General features: G+C 41.1%; 1 protein-coding gene across 3 annotated transcripts in view; it reads right to left on the bottom strand.

The window, feature by feature from the left end:
• Nucleotides 1-2,742: 2,742 nt before the first annotated feature.
• The window catches only part of LOC142385211 (protein PHTF2), a 41,353-nt gene continuing 20,542 nt past the window's right edge, over nt 2,743-23,553 (bottom strand). For 2 of the 3 annotated variants that reach the window (XM_075471508.1, XM_075471509.1), the window contains exons 4-21: nt 16,362-16,418; nt 12,983-13,052; nt 12,736-12,894; nt 12,070-12,235; nt 9,589-9,750; nt 8,393-8,621; nt 8,131-8,277; nt 7,883-8,039; nt 7,728-7,798; nt 7,505-7,633; nt 7,332-7,417; nt 7,047-7,239; nt 6,819-6,950; nt 6,620-6,706; nt 5,117-5,272; nt 4,947-5,042; nt 4,736-4,861; nt 2,743-4,652 (exon numbers count right to left, since the gene is read on the bottom strand). In XM_075471508.1, the coding sequence (XP_075327623.1) occupies nt 4,632-4,652; nt 4,736-4,861; nt 4,947-5,042; nt 5,117-5,272; nt 6,620-6,706; nt 6,819-6,950; nt 7,047-7,239; nt 7,332-7,417; nt 7,505-7,633; nt 7,728-7,798; nt 7,883-8,039; nt 8,131-8,277; nt 8,393-8,621; nt 9,589-9,750; nt 12,070-12,235; nt 12,736-12,894; nt 12,983-13,052; nt 16,362-16,418 (2,244 nt within the window). In that variant the 3' untranslated portion in view covers nt 2,743-4,631. The remainder of the gene's footprint in view (nt 4,653-4,735; nt 4,862-4,946; nt 5,043-5,116; nt 5,273-6,619; nt 6,707-6,818; nt 6,951-7,046; nt 7,240-7,331; nt 7,418-7,504; nt 7,634-7,727; nt 7,799-7,882; nt 8,040-8,130; nt 8,278-8,392; nt 8,622-9,588; nt 9,751-12,069; nt 12,236-12,735; nt 12,895-12,982; nt 13,053-16,361; nt 16,419-23,553) is intronic. The other variant, XM_075471510.1, reaches the window with a different exon arrangement.

Raw genomic sequence — 23,553 nt, 5'->3', positions numbered from 1 at the left:
AAGATTTTCACTCTTTACTTTGGCCTCTAAAGCCTGGAGACATTTAAACTCTTTAAGGAGCTCTCACAGGACTTGAACATATGATCTCCGTGTACCAAAGCAGTTTATTGACCCTCTGAGCTACACCTCTGCTTGTTTGTGCTGTTTTCTTGGCAGTTTTTACCTGAGACTGATGACTACAGACACTATCTTTTAGTCTTCCAACATGTTTCCTGTGAAGCAGCTTTGCTCATCAACTGTCTTTGCTTTGTTCAGGTGCTTGGTGCTGGGTTGGGACAATTAAATTCTACAATTCATGCAACATTAAGCTGGTATATTTACTGAATCTCACTGTGTTAATCTGTCCTGCAGAGGCTCTTGAACAGGTTTCATGTTTACATTTACTTTTTACTTCATTTACCTCTTTCTCACCTCCTGTGAGTCATTGGCCTACTAAATGACCAAATGTGTTTTGGTGACCACATCCAACGTCTCAATGGTTGCAAATGTATCTGAAAGGAAAGTCAACATTGCATTGGAGTTGCTCAGTAGCTCATATCTCACACCGCCTTCCCTGTAACATTCACTGCAATGACACGCAGAATGGTCAGGTAAGCCAATGGCACACGTGGCCTTCCTGACCCTTTGTGTGTCAAACTTATTTCCACTACTTATAAAACTCAAACCCCGCTAACTACTTCGAACTGAAGAAGCCTTTTAGATGAGAGCTTAAACGTCTTCCACAACAAAGGAAAACTAGTCCAGATGCCTTTATTAAACCTCTTTGGGTTACCGTAACATGGATGACTGACAATCCACACCGAGCAAAGCAGTCTCCCATCACACATAGAAAACCGTGAGCCTTAACCAATCGGTTTAATGTGTGCTTCTCTTTCAGGAAAAATAAGACTCTTTGACGCAACAGCTCTGTTTTCCTGAGTTAATTTAAGTACTCCTGATGCAAGACAAGATGAGATAATACAGAGGAGACCGCCAATCGGGAGCTGTGTATACATGATCTTGACAACAGATTTAAAACATATTCACACAAGTGACTTCAACAACATGTCAGTATAACTCGTGATACTAGTCATTCAAAAAGTTCACTCAACACGTTTCTCCCCTGTTCCCTCATTATTTTTCATTTTTCCTATTATTAAAGCTGAATAAAAAGTCAGAAGAAGTGTCTCCAAAACAACACCAGGAAATATACTTGAAATGCATACGATACAGCACTTAGGAAACCTTTATATGTTCGTGCTTTTTAGGGTCTTCATAGTGTTCAGGGAATCCTCCAGTGCATCCAATCACAATGTTTATTGTCTCCTTTCTCTTTGCCCCAGTGGCTTGCACAGAAACCTGTTCAACGGTCTGACTTTAAATCCATCATTTGGGACACATCCAAAGACTTCCTACACCCCTAATTTCTAATTTCACTGAACAAAGCAGCTGTTAATGAAGTGCCAAAACTATGGATCTGTTCTATCACCTCTGTGAGCCGCCCTTCAGAAGGCCCCGAGTGTTTCATACCAAGCCATGCACGTTTCCTCTCCTTAAAACTGCGGGGTGCAGCCCCACTGATTATTTCCTGATATCTCAAACAGCCAAATCAGAGAGCTCACTTTATGCCGATTAAATCGCCAAATTTAATCGTAAGATGTTGACTCAGACATCTTTTCATTTGATCAGTTGTCATAAGTAGCAGCTTTGTTGCTTTTTGCTGTAGTGATTTTAAATTTTTGCATTCAAACAGCAGGCTTGTTTCTTATGAAGCGTCACATGAACTGTGTGTTTTGTGCAGAAAGCATCAAACGACACCTACAATTATTCAGTTTCAAAACCTGAATGTTTACGTGACCTGTGCATTATGTTTTCCTCAGAGAACTGAATGTGGCGCGAGGTGGAAATACGTTGTTATCAACTACAAGGTGCCCACAACCCATGGATGTATCACAGGGGGAAAGATGCTGTTTATTGTGAGCAGAGGATGTTTGTTTTTTAAAAAAACCTTTATTAATAGACTGATTAGGATTAAAAGCTTTAGTTAGTGTCTTCACTCAGCTGAGCTTTGCTCAATCACATCAGTTATTTTACTTCTCTCGTATCATGGTTGGGTTGTGTACTTGTTTTTTTCATCTTTTAGGTTCAATTCAAAATTCAAATTCAAAAATACTTTATTTATCCCAGAGGGAAATTAAATTCAGGGAGGTGTTTGAGAAGGGAAAGACGAGGGGTCAAGATGGATCTGTTGCACATGCTGGTTCTGTTTTTACAAACTCTAAGTGTTACTTGTGTTCATTTTAAAGTGGTATCTCTGTACAGCAGCTTATACTTGGCCTGTCTCCCGTGAGGTAAAGGAGCATTTTACAGAGTAAATAATACTCAAGTTTATGTTGAAATGGTTATATTACTAATAATCTCGCTGCAGAAAGCAGCTTCTGTAAATATTCCTAATAAAAGTAGTGGTTGAGTAACAACAGTCAGCTTTTTTTATTAATATGACGCAACTTTTCAAAGGATTGGTAAACACGATTGATACAAGAGATTTCCCTGCATTCGTCTCTAGTTGCATCTAATCAGATTTTTCTTGTTATGAGACTGCAATCATTCACTTCTATCAACACAACTAATTGAGTTCCTGCTACACTGGCCCTCAGGTGGCGGCAGTGAAGAAGACGCCTCCTCAGACGAAGCATGGATCAAGGTTGGTGTCTTTATTTTATTCCACAGAAGAAAAATCCCATCCACAAAAAGAGTCAGCCATTTAACTTTTTTTGTATTTTTATTTTTCTTATGAAATGCAGACGTTGTGGACAGACTATTCACAAAAAACAAAAACGACTAAATCTAAATATTCAGACCCTTTGAAAACAGCATCACAACATGGAGTCCTTTATCTAGATTTACTTTGATACTATTTTGTTCCTTTAAAAACAGTAAAACGTGCCTCTTATTTCTTTTTTTTTTTGTGAGCGTGAGGAACGAACAGCTTTAACAAATGACTCATGAAAAGACCAAAAAACACAACTGTTTCCAAAGGGAAACAAATATATTCTTAAAGCACGATGCTACAAGTACATTCTTTTCCCCGCAGAGACAAACAATTAAATAAGCACTTTGGTCTTCGCCCCCAAACACTCTGATGATGATTATCATTTAAATAAATGAGGCATCATTTATGTCAGCATCTTAATCACGTTTTCTGAGGGCGTCATAACTTCACGTACCATGTTGTGTTAACTTCAGCCAGTGATGTGAATTGTCAATACAATGGAAGTCCGAGCTGGCATCCACTTCAATGCCAAACACACTAACTGTCACGCACGTGAGGTACAAAAAGAAAAGAACCCAGACATTGAAATAAGGTGTAACTTTTTCTACCGCATGTCTGCTTTAAAGTGCATATTTTCATTCACGTACAGACTTGTTTAAACTGCAGTGTGACACGTGAGGCTGAATTGATCGAACAGTCTCGTACAAATGGAGGAAAACACCAGGTTGTTTCATTTCAAGAGAGATTGAACCCATTAAGACCCAAAGAGTGTTGGAATACAACGTCCTGAAGGTTTTTGGAGAAGCTTGACGATATATTGCTCTAATTTGTAACAGGTTTGAGCAGGAGAAGAACGTGCCTTTTTCCGTCTTAATGGGTTAAAAATGACACTCCCATACATGCACAGAAAAAAAGAAACCCTGTATATTTTACACAGAGGCATTCTGAGATTCTGAAGAAGTCAAAAACAGCGGCTTGTCTAAAGAAAAACAGCAATTTAAGGTGAGATTTACTGAACAAAAAGCTCTATGATACCACCCAAGTTCTATTTACCTGCACATCGTCATAAACATGCTATGAAATTGTCCTCTTAAACAATATAATCTGAGGAAAAGTTATTACATTTACACATGTATTGCTGGAAATACTGCTGAAGCCACTGATAGGGGGGTCTGTTTCTACATACCACCACATATGCATTCACTTCTCATTTAGCTGTGTTTACTGTGGCCATGTTTCTGTAAATCAGCCGACGTCTCCCTTTCCAGGATGATCGCCGGGATGTACACAAGGGAGCTGATGTAAATGGGAGATTAGCTGTAAATTGATTAAAGAATTGTCTTTAAATTCTTATCTACCAAATATAAATGTATTGAGATGGGGTTTTCTGCACATAATGACACTTTAACTACGCTTTACTGCATATATTTAGAGTAATTATTTTAGGCTGGAAGAAAACAGATGGACACCTGCATCTTTAACGGTTTAAAACTTAAAATAGAAAATTACTCAACATAAATAGCTTTCTGTTTCAGCAAAAATAAAAACATTTTACAGTAAAATAATTGCTGGCCCATCAGCATCTCGATGCTTTAAATTTGTAAATGAGTTATATAAAATAAAATAAAAAATCTAAAATGCATCTGAGAACCCAAACCATCACAGACTGATAAGTTATTACTAATACTTTTCATAGTCAGGTGAAATATAACTTTGTCTTGTGTCAGAGCACAAACGTGAACAAACTAGAACTCAAATAAACCTTATGTACAAACACTGACTGGGTAAATAAATAGATTGTGAATTGCACAAAGTGGTAACATTGAAGGTCAGAACACTCGGATATGTTGAGACAGACGGGCAGTTTCTCAAGTTACTGTCATGATTTGATCTTCCAGAGCTGTGAACAAGATAAAAATATACATTAGATACAAAAAAGGCAGTAGCAGGCTTGATATTTACAAGATTTAACTGTTGTTTTACCTTCAGATTAAAGCCTAATAGATCAGATATGACTCCTGACACAGCAGACAGGATGACCACCTGGGTGATGTTGTAGAGCAGAGGGTTCATCGTCAAACCATACAGCCTGAAAGGAGTATCCAAGTCCTGCAGAGAGGAAAACACAGACAGGCTTTTAGGAAATCTTAACAGTTCCAATGAAGATGTGTGTAATGAGAATAATAGTAGGTACCTTGAGAAGTTTGGTAGCCAGTTTTAACACATTGTTGACCAGAGTCAGCTCCTCTTTTTTATTTGGCTTTTTCTCCATTTTCAGATACAGGTTGATCTGTGGAACACAGTGGATCAGTGTGACCGTCGGAAGGCATGTTGGATGTAATGCATGTTGGTTTCTGTGTGTACCTGTTCAGTGAGCAGAATGGAGGTGTTGCTGTACTTCTTGCTGGTTTCTGAGCCCAGAGTGACGAACCTGAGCAGGAACAGAGACAGGCTGGAGCACCAGATCACCAGCTCCCAGTTATAGTGACACTCCAGGAACGTTCCGTGGACGTGGAGCAGCTGGAGGAAAGAGGTTTGTGCATCAGTGCGTTTCTGTGTTTAGATCAAATAACCAGGATACTGATGTGCATTCAACTGCAGCAATAACTATAGCCGGTTACCTCCAAAATAGGTTAAATTAATCTCTCAAACTGTACTGAGAAGTTACTCGTAGAATAAGTATGACCTACATCAGCCAGTGTTTATTCTTTAAGTGCTCTGGTGTCAGTTTCACCCACGTAAACATTGTTTGTTTTGATCATTTTACTGAATAATTCAACAGTTGTCAGGTTTTGCAAAGTCACTCGTAGCTTGAAGCAGAATACATGCTTAGATTTTTCTGTACACATTATCAAAGGTGCTCATTTCAGCTTTAAATTAATTTAAGAAAGCCTATTGCAACAATGACATAGTTGTACTCTATCCCTCTAACACGGGCAAGTCTCCTTCTTTAAAGTCTCCTTTAAAGAAGGAGACTTGCCCGTGTTTATATATTCTGGTGCCATAAATCCAATGCGTTAGGCTTTCAATAGACTGGTTATCCACAAGTATTATTGTTCTCAATGGAAATTTGGACTAAAAGGTATACAATACTGCATACAGTTGTGTTTAGTTTATATGCAGTAAACTGTCATTATTTTGACATGACAGTAGCATGTTTCTGAACATGGTAAGTGTTTGACTGCGTTATCCATGTCACAACAGGCCTGTTTTAACCAAAAACTGTGCTTTTCCCAGGGGGAAACACAGTTTACAGTACAACGGTCTTATTGTTGCAATACCTGTTCTCAATTCACTGATTTTTCTATTTGTTAGGGAACTATTCATTTCAAAGCATGTATTTAGCTTCAAGCTATGAGTGACTTTGCAAAAACTCACTGATAGAACAAATAAAAGATCTACATAAACTATATTCATGTGGGTGAAATTGAGGCGTTGAGTGTTGTGGATCCAAGCTCCTGTTTAAAGTGCCTTCATCGGACATTGAGAGTGCTCTTGCACCACTGTTGTATGTGCTGTTAATGCGACTCCTTTATCTGAAATGGGTTTTAATATGGTGCTGAAACTGGATGACATGAGAAACATTTCATACTTTACATGAACTTAAAGAGTTGAGCCTCATGTTGCACCTTCCCATCTCATACAGGAGTAAATTATCACAGGTAATAACGACAAAGCTTGTTACTAAAGTGAAATAAAATAACACCAACTGTTCCCTGAACTTAAACACGTAGTAAGTAAGATATTTTCAGGTGACCCCATCTATGTGGCATATTGCTGACAACCACAGCCTGCTCTGCATGAGACCCATAAACGGACCCCCAACACACTCCATCCTCACTCTGATTTGACACCCTCAGAAATTACCTGGGCACAGCAGATGAAGACCACCGACAAAGTGAGCAGGAAAGCAGACGACACAATGACATCCACCGAGCGCTGTGGACCCCGTCTCTGCAAATTATCGGAGATTAGTACCCACAGACAGCAAAGTCTGTCCCATCTTGCTTAGTTCACTGCAGTAAAGATGGAAAAACGAAGGTAACATGTGGAACACGGTCGGTACCTTGAGGTAGGAGCGTAGCAACAGCCACATTTTGATGTTCTGAACTTTCTTGAGTCTAAAATGTGGAACTTCAGACTTCCTGGCTCTGCGGGCCGAAGTCAGGTGACCGAATAACTTGGCAAACAGCAGCCTCTGAAACACAAATATGACAAACTGTAAATATACCCGACATGCACTCAAACACATATCGACTACTAAGAGTAATTGATCAGGATTTAATTTTCGCACCTGTTTGTAGGTCCTCTCTGCGACACTGAGCAGGAAGAAGAAGAGCCATATCAGGCAAACACGCACCAGGAAGCTCAGCGTTACCATGATGATCACCAAGGCGTCTGATCCAGACCCGCCTCCCATCGCCACAGACAGCAGCTCATTGGCTGAGAGAGTCGTCAGCTGATCCAGGTCACGGTACTGAGCCAGCCTGCAGAAGGTTAAAAAAGGAAATGTCATGTTGATGCTACATTTTAGATAGTTGGATGATCTGTTTTCTCCTGTAATTCAGACTGTAGTTACCTGTAAGCAAAGGGCGTGAGTCCAAGCGTCACTGAAACCAGGTTCCCAAAGACCTGGTAACCAATACCAGGAGAGTAAAGATTCACCTGAACATGGAGACAAAAACATCAGTCTGATTTTCTCACAGTGTTTGAGTGCTCATCTGATGGCTGCAGACAGAAAGTATCACTCACTCTGTTCATGATCATGCCGCTGATCTCCAGGACAGACATGTCGGCCTTCTTACACTCATTTCCCTCCCACACGATGGCGCTGACCCTCTCCAGGCCGGGGTTGGGGCTGTGCAGCCAGGGAATGTGGCCCTGCAGAAAAACACACAGCAGCAATATTCAGATCAATTCAGACGACTCAAATGTGGTTTGCAATCTGCAGATCTTCTAAAGTACGCTTACAGACCTGATGGAAGGGGTCGTCTCTGTATTCCTTTTTAGCAGGAGGACATACAGGTGTTCCTCCTCCTTCTCCCTCTGGAGAAAAGAAAAAAAGGTTTTAGTTTACATACTAATGCATCTGTGAACAAGGACAGGCCTTTGGAGTCACTTTAGCAGCACCTGTCTCTGAGGTACACGATGATCTGCACTCTGCACAGTGCAGGAAGTCCTCCCACATCAGGTCCTCAGTCTCTGACTCATGCCGAGCGCTTTCTGAGTCCTGCGTCCTCAGACTGGAACATCTGGAGCTACAGCTGGTTCCAGATTTTGGTACGTCCTGACCAACAGAATAGACGTTTATCAGTTTTAAATAGCTGTGACTTGATCCTGTAGAATTGAGCTAATATGAATTAAAATGTGCCATTTACCTCCACAGCGTAGTGTTTCTTATAGTGGTGTGTATTCTTGCGGTTTCGGAGCGTACAGTCACTGTTCATTCTCTCTACTCCCCTGCGGAGGGCGCTGTAGGATGCTTCAGGGTCCTCCTCACTGGACGCCTCATCCGACGCTGGGTCCTTTAAAAAAAATTAATTAATTAATTAAATCCATCCATGAAATACAGAAGTGACAGTTGTTCTCTGGTTGTCTAATGCTGAAACTATAAATAAATAAATAAAGTTAAATAATTACCTTGTTCCCGGTGGTCATCAGCAGGCCTGGGCTGCGGGCTGTGTTAGCATGTGGTGGCTGGACCTGTGAGTTCCAGCACACCTCGTCGGCCCTGTTTATTACGTCACAGCGCTGTTCGGGGAGCTGAAGCCCCTCCTCGCTGCTGCGATTGGTCACTCGGCCGTCCAACGACACGTAGCCGTTATCCGTCTCTGTGGATTTATCAATAGAAAGCTTGGACTTCTTAGATCTGCAGGAGGAAGCAAGGCGAGTGATGGATAGAAAAAAAACAAACAAACAGACAAAGTGACAGGTAGCAGGGCAGTGAGTACAATTATTACATCGTTATCAATTTCAAGTCTCAAAAGCAAACATGCAGCAACAAAATAAACCAAGATGCATTTAACACAACACTGTGGAACATCAATAACAGAAATGAAATGTTTATGTGACAAACACTGAATGAGTGCAACCACAGCGTCATCTGCAGTTAGATAGACCCTGTAGTCAATAATGTGGGTCACATCAGGAATTCTAAATGATCAAATCTGTTATCTCCTTAAAAACATTATGTGACGGGGGTACAAGTGTCTGACAGGAAACTAAATGGCTGAAGTAACCGTAATCAGAGAGATGTTCAACACTGCTGCAGTCTGCTGAAAGCTGATTGAAGGAGAAGCACGGGCGGAGGCAGCGGCTCGAGGCATTTACCGCTTTTATCATTTTTAAATTAAACTCAACAAAAGGGGATGGGGGTACGTTGTTTCCAGCCTGGAGCCCCGCCTCCCTCTCCCATGCTTCTCTTGAATGTAGCTTAGTCAGCAGGATATTAAGATTAAAATAGCTGCAAAATCCCTCCACAGCTCATAAGTAAATGACAGTTTTAGTGCTGCAGGTCAGCATTTATACAGACTGAAAAGTTTTGCTCTGAATTTGTTCTTTTTGGGATTAAAACTTGATAAACATGGAAGTGTTGGGATAAGAGAGGAGAGGATGTTGCAGCTAAAGAAGCACAGCTTAAGTTGAAGGCAAGGCTGGCCCTCTTTCAGTTTAAACATAAACTATACAGATTCAAAGATTAACATTTTTCTTTTAAAATTGACCGATTTTTGTGTGAATTAATTGATTAATTTGATTAGTGTGGCAGTTTTCCTGAAGCACAGCCTTGTCTTTGTACACCATCTCATTGTAGGAAGAGGGGAAATGAAAATACACACCCAGCTTTACAGATATCATGCCAGAAATCTTGGAAGAAAGCGCCCAGGCTGTATGTGGTGCTGGCTGAATGGGATTGTGGCGCCCCCTCCTGTGTGTTATCGGTAGTGCTAGACCCGTCGCCTTCCCTATGCACCTCCATCTGAGATGCCTTCCTCAACTTCCTTCAGTTTGGAAAGAATGGAGGGTGGAGAGAGACTTAAAGCGGACCTGGAGACTAAGAAGTCTTAACTACAGCAGTGTGTCCACTGGGAACCTGGCTGTGTTTTCTCTTTGGGTTTCATTGTAAGGTTTAACACCACAAAGTTAGATTTAAACTTAAGACAGCAGCTTCACAGTGTCATGATTCACAGGTTTGGAGCTTCAAAAGTTGGGTAGTATGAAAACTGGCCCCCGCTGTACATAATGGCTGATACAGCAAATCTACTTTTTGGTTGTTATTCTGCAAAAGTTGAAAAATTCATAAATTCTGCAAAAACACATGCATTTGAAAAGTCAGAGTGGCTGATTTAAAGAAGTTATTGGGCGGTATTAGCCTAGAAATCTAGCGACCGCAAATGGAATTTGCTCCCGGGCTAGTCTAGTCAGTTGTGGTCGTTTTGCGAGGCTGAAAATTGAAACTTAATCAGGCCAATCAAATCGTGAGGAGCAGGGTCGGAGGCCGGGCTACCGAGTGACGACAGAGGCGCGACGTTTCAGTGTGTAGTTCCAGAGAGAACTGCACTTAAGTTTTTCTTGGAAAAAAAAAAAAGACGTTTTCGGAGTTTTGCCCACCGGGTACGGTAAAAGCTTAATTTACCAGCTTGCTCCGTTGGTGGGACGACGCATGGGTCTCCACATGGGTCGCGCTGACTACGTAATCCTTCTTCATCGCTCTGATTGGTTGTTGCGCCATCCTATTGCGTGGCGTTGAGTGCAGAGGCAACTTAACAGACAACCGTTTATCCCGCCCACACTGCTATCCAGCTTCACTAGACCCCTGTGCAGCTTTTTGCTGTAGGGGTCTGGCTTGCTAGGCTAGGGCGGTATTGGTTTATGTTGCAAATGCAGTGACAGGATTCAAACAAATTTGAGTGTAAACACATTTTTATATGGTCTACTTCTGCAGAACTGCTCAAAAAAATTAAATAAAAGGCACACAGGAAAAGTGTAAGACGGCAACTGAGCACCGTTATCCAGCTGTTCTCCTCAGTCACATGGGCTGCACCGTGTTCTATTTTCTGCGAGGAACGTGACAAAATACGGGAACGATTTCCATCCGACTAATTTGAAAGAATCACTCATTCAGTTTTCCTTGCAAACAAAGCAGCCGATGACCGCTCTGCATTAATTCACAAGAAGAAAACTGGTTTGTTGACTCACCGCGACGTCAGCCAGTGCGTCACAGTGGACGCAACTCTCACCGTGACGTGATATTGAGAATGTTGTCATAGCAACAAAGTACCAGCGTTTATCCTCCTGTCTGCGCCTGGAAAACTTTCCGCACTGAGGCCAAAATCGCTCCTGCGTTCATTACTTACGAACAACAGACTTTTTTTTGTCTCATCGAAGGTTAATTGCTCGAGAAGAACAATCAAGCGGCAGAAAATCTTGAAGGTTAATTATTGGTGACTTGAACTTGCATTTAGTGCGATGTCTGTGCTCGGATGTGAGATCGTGACCTTAAAGTATAAAAGCAAGTAACTAAACGGGGTGTTTACATTTTATGTGCTAGTGATGTATTAAATCCTGCTGTCGGAGCGATTTTACTTGATTTCTGTGAGACGAAACATCTACGAGGGTCAGATTAGGAAAATAAAGACTTTCCCAGAATCAAAATCCCAGTTCTCTCCAATCTCTCAGGAGAAATAGATCAAATTTTGATTCAGTTACAGAACAAGAGTTATTAAATCACCTAAAAGTCTTCCAAAACTGGGGCATGATCCAATTTTCTTCCAGAGTCTGAAAATTGTCTTCACATATTTGTGAGGCAGACACAGCAGATACAAGCTTTGAACTAAGGAAGACAAACTCCAAATCTAAACACAGCAAATAAAACTCACACACACTGAATTCTGTCATCTACAACCAGTTACACAATTTATCAGGGAGAGATTTGATTTCAATGGTGTCTTTTGTTTGAATTTTTCTTGAGATTAGTCATGATTGATTAAATAACTTGTGGTAAACTCTCCATGATAAACAAGGTGTTTTTGACCGAGAACAGAACATGTATTCATTAATAATTTCATTAATTTTGTCTCATGGTTTTTATTTCCACTGAATACTCCCTTTGTCGTCTCAGATTTTCCTCCCATCTCCTCCCTTTTTGCAGAGGCACTTCAGTTCTTGTGACTCTTTAGCTTCAATTCCTTCACCCTATCTTTGTTACTGCCTCCTCTTCCTCAATCTTTCTACGTGTCCTTGTCCATGTGCGTTTCATTTTCTGGTTACATCACAGATATCTGGTTACTACCCCTCACTGTGCGTGTACTTGTCCTTACCTGCGTCTCTTCCCCCCGCTGCTGGAGGCGGGTTTGGGGGTCCTGGTGGAGACGATCTGACAGTGGACGGTGCCCAGCAGCAACATGAGCCAGATGGCTCCAAACACTTCTGTGGTCGGGATCCCATGAGGCTGAGGGATGATCACATACAGCACTGCAGCTGCCACTGTGAGAAACACAAACAAATGTTAGTGAATACGACAGATTCAGAGGTTAGTGGAGAGTTTGTACGTTAACATTTTTTCTGACTCTAGTGTTAAAATAAGCTGCCTTTCCTGTAGAGTTAGAACAACAACAAGGTTGTTTTGTGTGCGACAGTGTGTGGGGAAGTGAGTGAACAGGAAGGGTGGAGGGAGAGATGAAAAAGGGCCATATCATGTAGGAGGGGGAAAACACTGTTCAGAGTTTGCACAGTGCGTGCGTGGCCCTGGTTTGCTCTATGCTGGCACGATATGTGTGGATGGTAAAGAAAACAGATTACAAGGGACGTATCTTGTGAACCTGGTCTATTTTGAAAGGTTTCAAGACTTTGAATATGAACTATATGGAAGAAATTAAGCCTGATTCAGCAACTGTAAAGTGCATCTCTTGTTTTTGACTTTGATTTTCCAATGAGACGCCTCATTTGTCCAATATCTCTGGTGTCAGAACTGTGGACATGCATACCTTGCAGCAGATAAAGAGCCAGCAGGAGGAGGAAAATGGCTCTGGAGGTGACCTGGATCCACCATCGATAAAAGAACGGGAAGAAAACAACTCGGACGATTCCCTTCCTGGTCAGTGACGTCCACGGACTCTCCGGTTTGGCCTTCGCAAATGCCGAACCTGGAAGGATAAACTCTGAAGTGAGCAGAGCAGCTCATCGCATGTCGGGATAAAGGGAAAGCAACACATACACAGAATCGTTTCTCACCTCTAACCAAGTCCACATCTATAAGATCTGGTTTGACATGTCCTGTCTTCTTTGGCTTGTTCCTCAAGCCCTGCAGGGGGAGACAGAGTCACAGAGTCAACGCCACACAAAGAAATTAGTAATAAACAAACACAAACACACACACACACACACACACGCACACACACGCACACACACGCACACACACGCATGCCTGCAGCCCTCTGGTCCACTTTGCGCCTTCATAAACACGCGCATTCATCGTGTGAGGGGGGCACGCCATGCGTTCACACAGCTACAGGTTCTGCATGGTTTAAAAGCACATTCATCTACCCCCTTGTGTTTTTTTTTTTGCTACATCCAGCTGCTATTCCTGAGCCACTCAGCAGTTTTTTTAATAAATCCTAAAGGTCTCTCAAATCCTGAAACCAGCTGTGTCACTCTTCCCGGCAGCTGTGGCTGAGGCTGCTGCTTCGCTCTGTTTACGTGCCCCCTGTGGCACACTTCATTTACCTGCTTGTCACTTTCTCGTATGATGCATACACTTGGTGTGTGTGATATCAGCTGCAATGTAACTTTGAGTTACAGTAAAATATGTAATTTGTGTGGAATTTGTGCATAAACCAGTTTTTAACAATCCAGTGGTGAGACCATTAATGAGGTTTTATATCGATGACTGGCATCATTATTTCAGGCATCAGCAACTTAATTTAGGTTTTTGTATTCACACTACAGCTGGAAATATTAAAATCAACAAAAAAATTCTGTGTAAACAACCGAATAAAACCATTGAAGTCCTCTGAAATGCCACTCAAAGCTGTGCACCTGAATCTGCTTGGTTCATGCCAATATTTACACAAGCCAATCAAGTCCTGTTATCATTCAGCAGTCTGATATGGAGTTCTTTATCTTTAAATAGCACAACTAACAAGCTTATACACCATGTGAGAGTGTATGCGTAAAAGGGGGAAAGTGTTAGGGAGTGTAGAAGTGTGTGTGTGGGAAGCTAAAAGCAGCAGATCGATAGCTTCCTCTTGGCAGCAGATTTACTGCAGCAGTAAAGTCCTTCACAAGGATATCGCCTGTTATCTCTGTGCTATTTGTAGCCTCCTCGTGAAGTAATTGATGCGGCATTCATGTTAAAAACACAAACTTTACTTATTTCATTTGTTAGGAAACGCTCAATAAAAACACAGATATAAACTGCCTGCAAGGTTGCTGTGTTTATCCTTTTGTCACACACACACACATCAATAATATTTCAGCTATGTGACTTTCACCTCTTAACCCGAGTGTGATGTTGGACTGAACAAAGTCCTAGATACACCACACTAACATGTTTGAATCATTAAACAAAATGTAGGAAGAGCTATTTATACATTTAGGTTACTTATTACATGTATAATGTGCCTTATCAATTATTTAGGCATCTGCCGACTGTTGACTCCTGATTATGTAGTCCTGCTGGCTGGACTACATATATCTGTAGAGAAAATACGATTCTGATTCATATGATAAGATAAAAGGGCGACTGCATCACCTTTTGTTAAATAGAGCTACAGTCAAGTTACACAGCAGAGAGATTATTTAGATTTACGAGAGCGATTGGTTCAGTTTTTATGCTCCCATTAACAGGACAATTAACACTTTACAGGGATAAGCCATGGTCACACGCAGCAGTGAGTGGGTATCGAGCTCATTGGAGTGTTTCCCACCTCTCTGTTCACAGGACAGAAGGCATCTTGCTAAGAAGTAAAGATGTGACACAGTGTAGAAACCTCATTACAAATATGGAGCGTTTGAACGACCTCCATCTCTGTGGGTAACTCACAACAAGCCATACAGTTAGGCTGCGACCTGCAGGAGCTGTGGAGGTCAAAGGTCACACCAAACAGGTGAGAACATTAAAGCCCCATACACACACGTCGCAGCTATTTACTCGCTCAGCGAGTGAAGTCAATAGAATGTCTATGTGTTCACGCGAGGCGAGGAGGCGAGTAGGCGAGGAGAGTACAAGCGAGTACAAGCGATGCGATGTGGGCGGATTCCGAGATGAACATATTTCAACTTCGAGCGACGCGAGTAAGTGAGTAAAAGCGAGTAGCCAATTAAAATGCAGAATACAGATTATTGACAGGTGACGTTCCCCCAGTGTTCTCCAAACAGTGGCCACCCAACTTCTACACACCAAGTCAGCAAAAGCACCCAAGCGAGTGGCGAGTAGGCGAGTGAGCGAGTAAATAGCAGCGACGTGTGTGTATGGGGCTTTACATGAACCTTCAGCTCGATCCCTTAAAGTGACACTTTGATGCCCTGCATAAAGGTCAATGACATGGCTTGCTTTGATCACCGTTAGTGGCTTCTTTTCATTACCAACTGGATTAAAAAGATACGGATGGTACGTTTTTCTTGACTGATTCCAATTTATTTATTACACCAAAATAAAAAACAAAACTGTTTTTTCCTTAAAAAGGCCAGAGGAGAGACTATAAGCATCAACATAATCAGCTGATATCTTAAAGCTCTGCACTTTAATCACAAATATTAACACTTTTCAGCCCTTAAATAGTCATCCTCTACTTCTGTCTGTCGATTTGTCGCATTTCTCAAATGTATCATTGATACCTGCTGTAGTGTCACATATCATTTAGGAAGAAGAACCTGACATCACTCTGCCTGGTTTCGCGTTTAATCCTAATAAAACATGATTTGGAGCTGAATTTGGGAGTGTGTGCACATTTCTGTAGTGACCGGCAACAGTTTGGTGTATGTTCAGAGGAAGACGCAGCACTGATGATAAAATGACCTCGACCACTTTTGTTATCTGTATCTTGTAAGGAAAACCTATCAAGCCACAACCGGCCTAATCGCACGACTCAGCCATCTCATTTCTAACTTTAACTGCAGTTTAACTTTCAACAAGGCAGCATTGTAGGCTGGGGTTAATAAACACCAAGATTCAACACGGCAGCTGAACTCAAACCAACCAATCACGGTCTAGCAGTCTACAGCGTGGGTGAGCAGACGTGCACTGTGGGATACAAGAGGATCATCCTCCCTGCTGCATACTCACCAGAGAAATAAACTGTAGAGAGGAGGAGGAAAATGGAGGAGAATGGAGGTGAAGAGAGGAGAGATGGGCAGGTGACAGCCAGCCCAGAGGGCAGAGAGGAAAGCGTTAAAAGAAAATTCTGATGGCACCAAAACAAAAAGAGTCAAAGGAAGACGAAGGAGTTGCAGTCAGAAAGGACAAAAAGATAGTTCATTGCAAAAGGGAAGCAAAAGTAGAGAGAATGAGGAAACATTTGGAAAATGTAGGGCACTTAATGAAAGAACACGCACAAACTCAAACAATGAACAACATGGAGATGTAAAGCAAACAAACTGTGACCCAACAGACCTTAATTTCTCTCTGCTCCACTGATTTCTCCCATATCTGCTGGTCATAGGCGCCAATCTGGAAAGATAAATAAAGTACTCGTTATGTCACGTAGAAAAGGAGAGCTGCAGAAAACAGGCGAGGTGCGAGCTTAAGGCTGCTCAGTAGTTACAGTAACACAAAAATATTATATATTACATATACAAATATTACATATACATCATTTCACCACTTTCCATCCATGAAAACCAAGTAAACCAACAGCAACCCTTTGGTTTCTAAGTTGCATCATTACCATCATCTAAAGCCTGATTACGTAATGAAAACGGAGACAAATCAAGAATGGTTACAGTTTGGTTTGATGTAAAGCTCAGATTAAATGTTAAAGCTGATCTAAAAACTTTCACTACTAGTAATTAAACTCAGTTTCTACACAATGTTTAGTTGCACGGTACGTTTATGGGCCGGAAAAATGTCTCCCTCAGCTCCTGTTTTTTGCCTTTATTTAGTCTAAAATAGAGTTAAGAACGTGTGACACTAACTCAAAAGGTCAACTTCACCGAAAGAGTAGCCAGAAAGCTCTGAGACAACATGAACCAGTCCTGAAGCGAGTGTTTATCAGTCCCACGCAGACTATCAGGAAATGCAGCCTGTAACTGTCACATTGATCAATACATCAAAGATCTTTTGTGTGCGCGTGTGTTGAAAGTGGATGATATGCACAAATGATATCCATGTGACTTTGACACAAGAGATACCAGACAGACATAATACCAAACAAACACGGATAGAGTGCTGTTCCTAATAGAGCAAGTCAAACTTTTAATCCACACTTGCTACACTAAACCCTGGCTGCAGAAACACAGCTTAGTACGTGCGTTCTGACATCAGCAAATCTGAGTATTCATGCGAGCGACTGAGTGCGTCTCCAAGGCATCAAGTCTGGGTCACCCTGCGAGCTCTCCAGTGGAAAGTCTGCATCTTTAATAAGACTTCATTAAAGATGGATGGAAAGAGGAGAGAGGTCAGAGACAAGGAAGGGAGAGCATGAAAAGACAGAAACAGAGAAGGCCTAATATAAAACAGAAAGTATCTACAATTAAATAGTTCCACGATAGTTTCACTGTGTGCTTGTCTTCCACGTCAAATCGCATTGAATCTCATTCAACTGAAGCGTCTTGAGCTTTCACAAGATTTCCTCATCGTGCTAAAATTTAGAACGGGTTTGCCTTGTCTGCAAGCAGCTGAGTGCAGTGAGGCTGCTCATGTGGTCTGAAAGTGTTCAAATCATCCTGCCAGAGAGCACAACAGCAGCACACGTTTAAAACAGAGACTCCATTATTAATAAAAGACCCCAGACCCTTCTCCCGCTCCTTTCAGTCAACAGCTTTCTGATTTGTAGATCCTCAGCAGCGACCAGAAAAGTTTCAAATGACACATTATGTCAGTGCAGCAGCTGAGCTCAGTTAAATTGGTGCTGTCAGTCACATAACCTGCCCCACTCCCAGGTCACACCCAACCTCTCTGGTAAACACTGATCTTATGCCTCGTAAAATGCTGTGTTAGGTGAAAGGTGGTTAGGTTTATTTTCTGAAGCACAACACGGGTGATTCATCAGTGCTACCAAAGGAACGTTAATGCATTACTACAGGCAACAGTCTTTCATGCTCACATTCTGGATGCTTCTACCGGTTTGATTGCTTTATAGCTCAGCAATGCAATTCACACTCAAAGTATAATAAGACCCACACCCTCTATTCTTTAGCCTTTGTTTCAATGCTGTCATAACCTGCCTGATAATATCTATTTAGCTTAGTTGAACCCATCAAACCTCGGGCAGGTCAGCCAAAACCGCAAATTACATGCAGGACAGCAAGATCCAAACAAGCAAGCAAGTCCAGTTCAATTAGAAGATCAATACGGACTGCCACTCTCGTCTTAATAGGACCAAGCCACTGTAACCAGTTTAATTAATAAGTCAGGTGTAGCTCCTATCCAAGTAAATAGTAACAAATATATTTGTGATATTTAAGATTTCTATGAGTGGATAAAAAGAACAATTCATTCGACAGCTGCAGCGTAAGCCACTAAATCCAGAGTGATATAACATCTGCCACTTAATCTTGTGCTGGGTTTGGAGTCAGCCAGTTCATCACTGCTGCCTTACAACACAGATTTTTCTTTATAAGCCAAATGTGTCCAGTTGGTGGACTTTTAATGACACAAAGACAGAAAAATACTTTTAAAAGCCATATTATGAAAGTAACTTCTCTTATTAACTGGAGACAGGTGTGTGGACGTGGACAAATGACGCACACCGGACGGTGTTAAATTTAACCTTCGACTGACAGATTCACAATGTGACATTTGGTCCGAGAGCTGATTTCCATAGCAACCCTCCTATCAAAAATAAATAAATAAATAAATAAAAAATAAAAAATAAAAAATAAAAAATGAACAAACACACAAAGATTAGAGAATACTGCCGGTACATGAGGAGGACAACTGGAGGGCAAACATGACCAGACTACAGAGCAGGAGTATAAACGGTGAGGTTTTAGACTGTGTGGAGAAGAGACGCGCATACGCCCACCTGTCGTTATATCACAGTCATAAAGTAGCTGAAATCTGACAGAGTGGGATTAACAGCATTGTAAATCCTCTTATCCTCTCACACACAAACACTTACATCACTTTCTGTTCATCTCATTTGCTCCTCTCAAAAGATATACTTATCTTTGATAACAAAACAGTGTAATTACTGACTCTCAGATGGCTTAACCCTGAGTTTTGCCTCCATTATTCAGCCTTAAATTTCCAGAGATGACATTTTATCAGACCTGATCAAAGGACATTAGAAACTGTGCCGCTCTCGCTCAAAAAACCCGTCTTCCGTGATTTGATAAGCAAATCAAGTACCGAGAATGAACCAGCAGAGAAGACGACGAGGCCAAGTGTGTCTCTGCAGTAATGCTGGTGTCACCATGACAACAGATGGAGGGCAGAGCCAGAAGGAGGAGGTGGTGATGGGAGGGGGGGTTACATAACTGGTACTGCAACACACACAAGTTTACAGAGAATTGGAAATGTTTGCGTGTCGACAACGAAGAATGTGGGTTAACGCCTTGACAGGTATTATCGGGCGGGGAAGCTGAAGGGAATCAGAGCATCATCATCCTCCTCCTCTCGCTCCGATCAAGGCTCGTAAAGAAATCCCAAATTAAGGAGACGTCACTCGCCACAGAGAAAAATCTCCAGTTTTACAGCTCACTTCGTCTCAGCACATATTTCTAACACCTTCCAGTGCTTCATTTTCATTATGCAGCCCTTCATTTATTTGTTTTATTAGACCCCAACGACGCACATAGCAACAGTGTTACAACGTTAAGCAGCCAGTGACCCTCATATTACAGGGAGGAAAATAACTAAGACTAAAAATAAACTACATCTACAGTCTTTAAACATTACTCAACTTCATATAAACCATGTGAAGCTACCGTCAGTATAAAAGTCAACTTCCTTGCATCCGTCGTGTTATTTTACAGCCAAATATGCACCAACTTTAAACCCAGCTCACGTCACTTTTCCTGCTACGCCCTCCAGCTCTGAAAGCCACTCACTGTGATGGAAAATCCCGTTTTTTTCACACATGTTAAGGTGTGGCGAGCTTTAACAGATACACAAGCATACTTTCAGTTCAGTGTGGTGCGTCCAACAGGTGGGACATCTCATATGTAAAAGGCAGAAGGAATGCAAACATGAACAAACAGGAAAAGCGTTTCAGCTTCCATTCACTTCTTTATAAGACGGATAAATAATTTCTTTAAGTTTAACATTTTGTTAGGCTAAAAGTAAAAAACTCTCCATTCAGATTAATTATCAAAAAGACTTTTTAAAAGGCTTTTCCATCAAATTATTCCATATCAATCTCTATATAACAATTTTCTCTATTCACGTAAGTCTGTTAGGAAAGTCTGAAAATGTGTGAAGACGTACAAAAAAAACGGAAGGAAAAAGCTGCTTGTGGCGAGAAGATTAACCACTCTGGTGTATTTGTAACTGTCATGGTGACATGGCACCATGGCATAGTGTGTTAGGTCCATTTTTATCTCTGACAGATGTTTGTGGTGTGTGTGTGTGTGTGTGTGTGTGTGTGTGTGTCTCAGGTGGGAAAACCTCCTTTTAGCAGACAGACACATTGAGGACATTCACAAAGAACACAATATGTTTTACTTAATATAACTAAAGAACAATTCAGTCAGGTTTTACAGTTACAAAGTCAAACAAAGAAAAGATGCAAAATTAGAAACAGCACAGATGTTTTTTGTTGCCTGGTAGCTGCTGGTATTCATGCTTGCAGCGATTTCTCCTGTGTAGATTGGATGGAAGGAAACTAAACAAAGAGCACAACTAAGTACAGTATGTGTATCCTATGTCTGAACCCTCAACTATTAGGGCTGGGCGATATGGACCAAAAGTCATATCTCGATATATTTAGGTTGAATATCGATATATATCTCGATATTTTTTCCTCAAAGTGAGAACTGTGAAATGAAATTCTCAGTCAAAGTCAAAGCCAAATACGAGTAGTTTTGTAAACATAAACACTGTATAACAAAGCTCCGTAAGGTGCACATTTAAATTAAAAAAATATCTTAAATAAAATTAGCCTATAAAATAAAATAGGTAAATCTTTTTCTGAGGGCAGCATTTATATATAAAGAGATAAAATAAAGTGCTCAGTTTAAGAAAAACGTTTTTAAACATCAGCTTGAGATTACCTGTTTCTTTTTGTTAACTTAATAGCTTATCTGAACAGTCTCAACCAGTTGCACAAAGTAACTTGTTTGGAGACTGTTTTCAAGCTGTTTTCATCTCCCAGTCTTGCATGAAGTGAACTGTCACGCTCATATAAGGTTCGCACGTCCTGCTTAATCACATAGCGTTGGTCAACGCAAAATGGGTGACTATATCGAACTATAATCGATATGGTCTAATTCCATATCTTATTTAAAAATATATCGCCCAGCCCTTTCAACTATACATAAGCGGTTAGATGAGGTGCTGTACAAAGGTCTCCAGCCACCACCCATTTCTTTAAATATTGCAGCGATTTATTAAGAAATGTGCAAACCTAAATTGAAAAATATAAAAAGGAACAAAACAGAGTTTGTACACTTCTAACAAGCCTGAAAGTGAATATTTGGTCAACCGTCTTAACAAGCTTTCTTTCATTTCTTTAAGTAATCTACAGGAATAGTTCTCTGGGCTTCTTGAAGGACATCCCCAAGCTCTTCTTTGGATGTGTGCTGCCTTTTGTTCTGTTCTCTGTCAAGATGATCCCACACTGCTTCAATAATGTTGAGGTCCGAGCTCTGGGGAGGATTCATCCCTCCATCAGACCTGCTGCCACTGATTTTCAGTCCACTTCTTGTGTCATTTGGCACAGCTCAGCTTCTTGACAGCCACCCTTCCATGGAGACCATTTCTGATGAGGCTTGGGCCAACAGTTGATGGATCAATTGAAGGTCCAGATGCATCTCTCAGGTCCCGTGTCAGGTCTTTGCTGATGGCAGATAGTTTTTCAAGCCTGCAACTTTTTCTTTTGTCCTGCACTTTCTCAGTTTCCTCAAACACCATGCTGAGATATGTCAAATTTCAGCTAAATTGTAAATGCAGCTAAAGAAATGGGAACAAACTATAAGTCGTTGTGACAGGCTGTTGATAAAATATCTTATCAAGTTCATCCTTTGAGTTCAGTGTCTTTTTAAAATCTCTGAATGATTCATAAGTCACAGTAAGTGGCTTAAAAGAAGAAAACAAACCCCACATTCCTCTGAACTTGGACAAATACAAGGACAGAACTGAAAATGAGTGAAAAAGCAGCCAATGTCCAAAGAAAACTTTCAAAGATCTTCAGAAAGCCTGGAGACCTATTGCTCAAGACCACTTTAAAATATTACATCTGGAAGCAGTACATTAAGAAATAAGTACAGTAATCTGTAAATGCTCCCCGCGACTCTAAAGATAAAAACATCCTCCATTGTCCCACTGCCTCTACAGGGAATCTTCACATTAAGACTCTGACCCCCTGATCTCATCGAAATACCAACAACATGAATAGTGCCACATCTTAAAATACCCCTAACAGCCACCACACAAATAAACCGTAAGCATGTCACCAGCCGGTCACTCGTCGAGGCTACAATTAACAACAAAATGCTCACAAATAGCTGAACCATCTCCACAAGAAACTGACAACGGCTTTGTTTTTGGCAGCATCAAATGCTGTGTCAGACATAAAAAGTAAGGCAGTCTGGCGCCGGGCAGATATAGACTACAGGGCTGCGTGTGCAGTGACTGCAATATGGGCTTGGCATAGAGATGTGGTGAGAAAAAAAAAAAACAACAACTCCGTAACACAAACACAGCACAGAGTCTATTTGCAGCCCAAGTCCAGACAGCAGTCAGAAATATACTGTGACTCATTGCCTAGAGGGTGGAGGGAGCATGGAGAGCTGCACATGTCAGAATCAATTTGAACTGAAATCTGCTACTCATGTATTCAATCTTCTGCAGGGCTCAGGTTTGTTAGGCCAACAGTGAAAGGACACTGTAAGCTGGACCGTTAATGCTTATCGTATGCAGCTGCAGCAGTTTAAGAAAGTAGTGGAAAACACCTTTCTGGCTTTCTGGGTGAGTGCAATTTGGTTCATGGAGTTTAAGGCATTAAAAAGGGAACACATTTAAATAATTCAGCAGCAACATGTCCCAACAGCAACTGTCTGCATCCTACTCTGGTTTGTGTGGCTCTTCTTCAGAAAGAATTCATCACTATGAAAACTATTCAGCAGTATTTGTTACTACAGAAATGATTCTGTAAATGTCATACAATTAACAATATAGATTAAATAGATTTAAAAAATAAATAAATAAATAAATAAATAAATAGAGATACAGTTGATTCGTTTTATATCGAACATTTAACTCTGAAAAAAACGCTGACCATATTCTCATTTACACAACAGATTATAGCTACACACCCCCCCGATCTCAAAATATAAAAAGTGCACTAGAGAGGTGCTGTATTTGTGGTTTTTACTATTAAAACTGATCTACCAGATACGAGGAGGAACAAAACATGCTATGTTAAGGTTGTTTGCAACAAATGTAGACCAAGCTTGAGTTGACCTTTTAATTTGACCATCCTCCT

The sequence above is a fragment of the Odontesthes bonariensis genome, chromosome 8 (genome assembly GCF_027942865.1).
Source record: "Odontesthes bonariensis isolate fOdoBon6 chromosome 8, fOdoBon6.hap1, whole genome shotgun sequence".
Classification (NCBI taxonomy): Eukaryota; Metazoa; Chordata; class Actinopteri; order Atheriniformes; family Atherinopsidae; genus Odontesthes; species Odontesthes bonariensis.
Note: the sequence above shows the minus strand (reverse complement) of the source record. Positions and strands in the feature narration are given on the sequence as shown.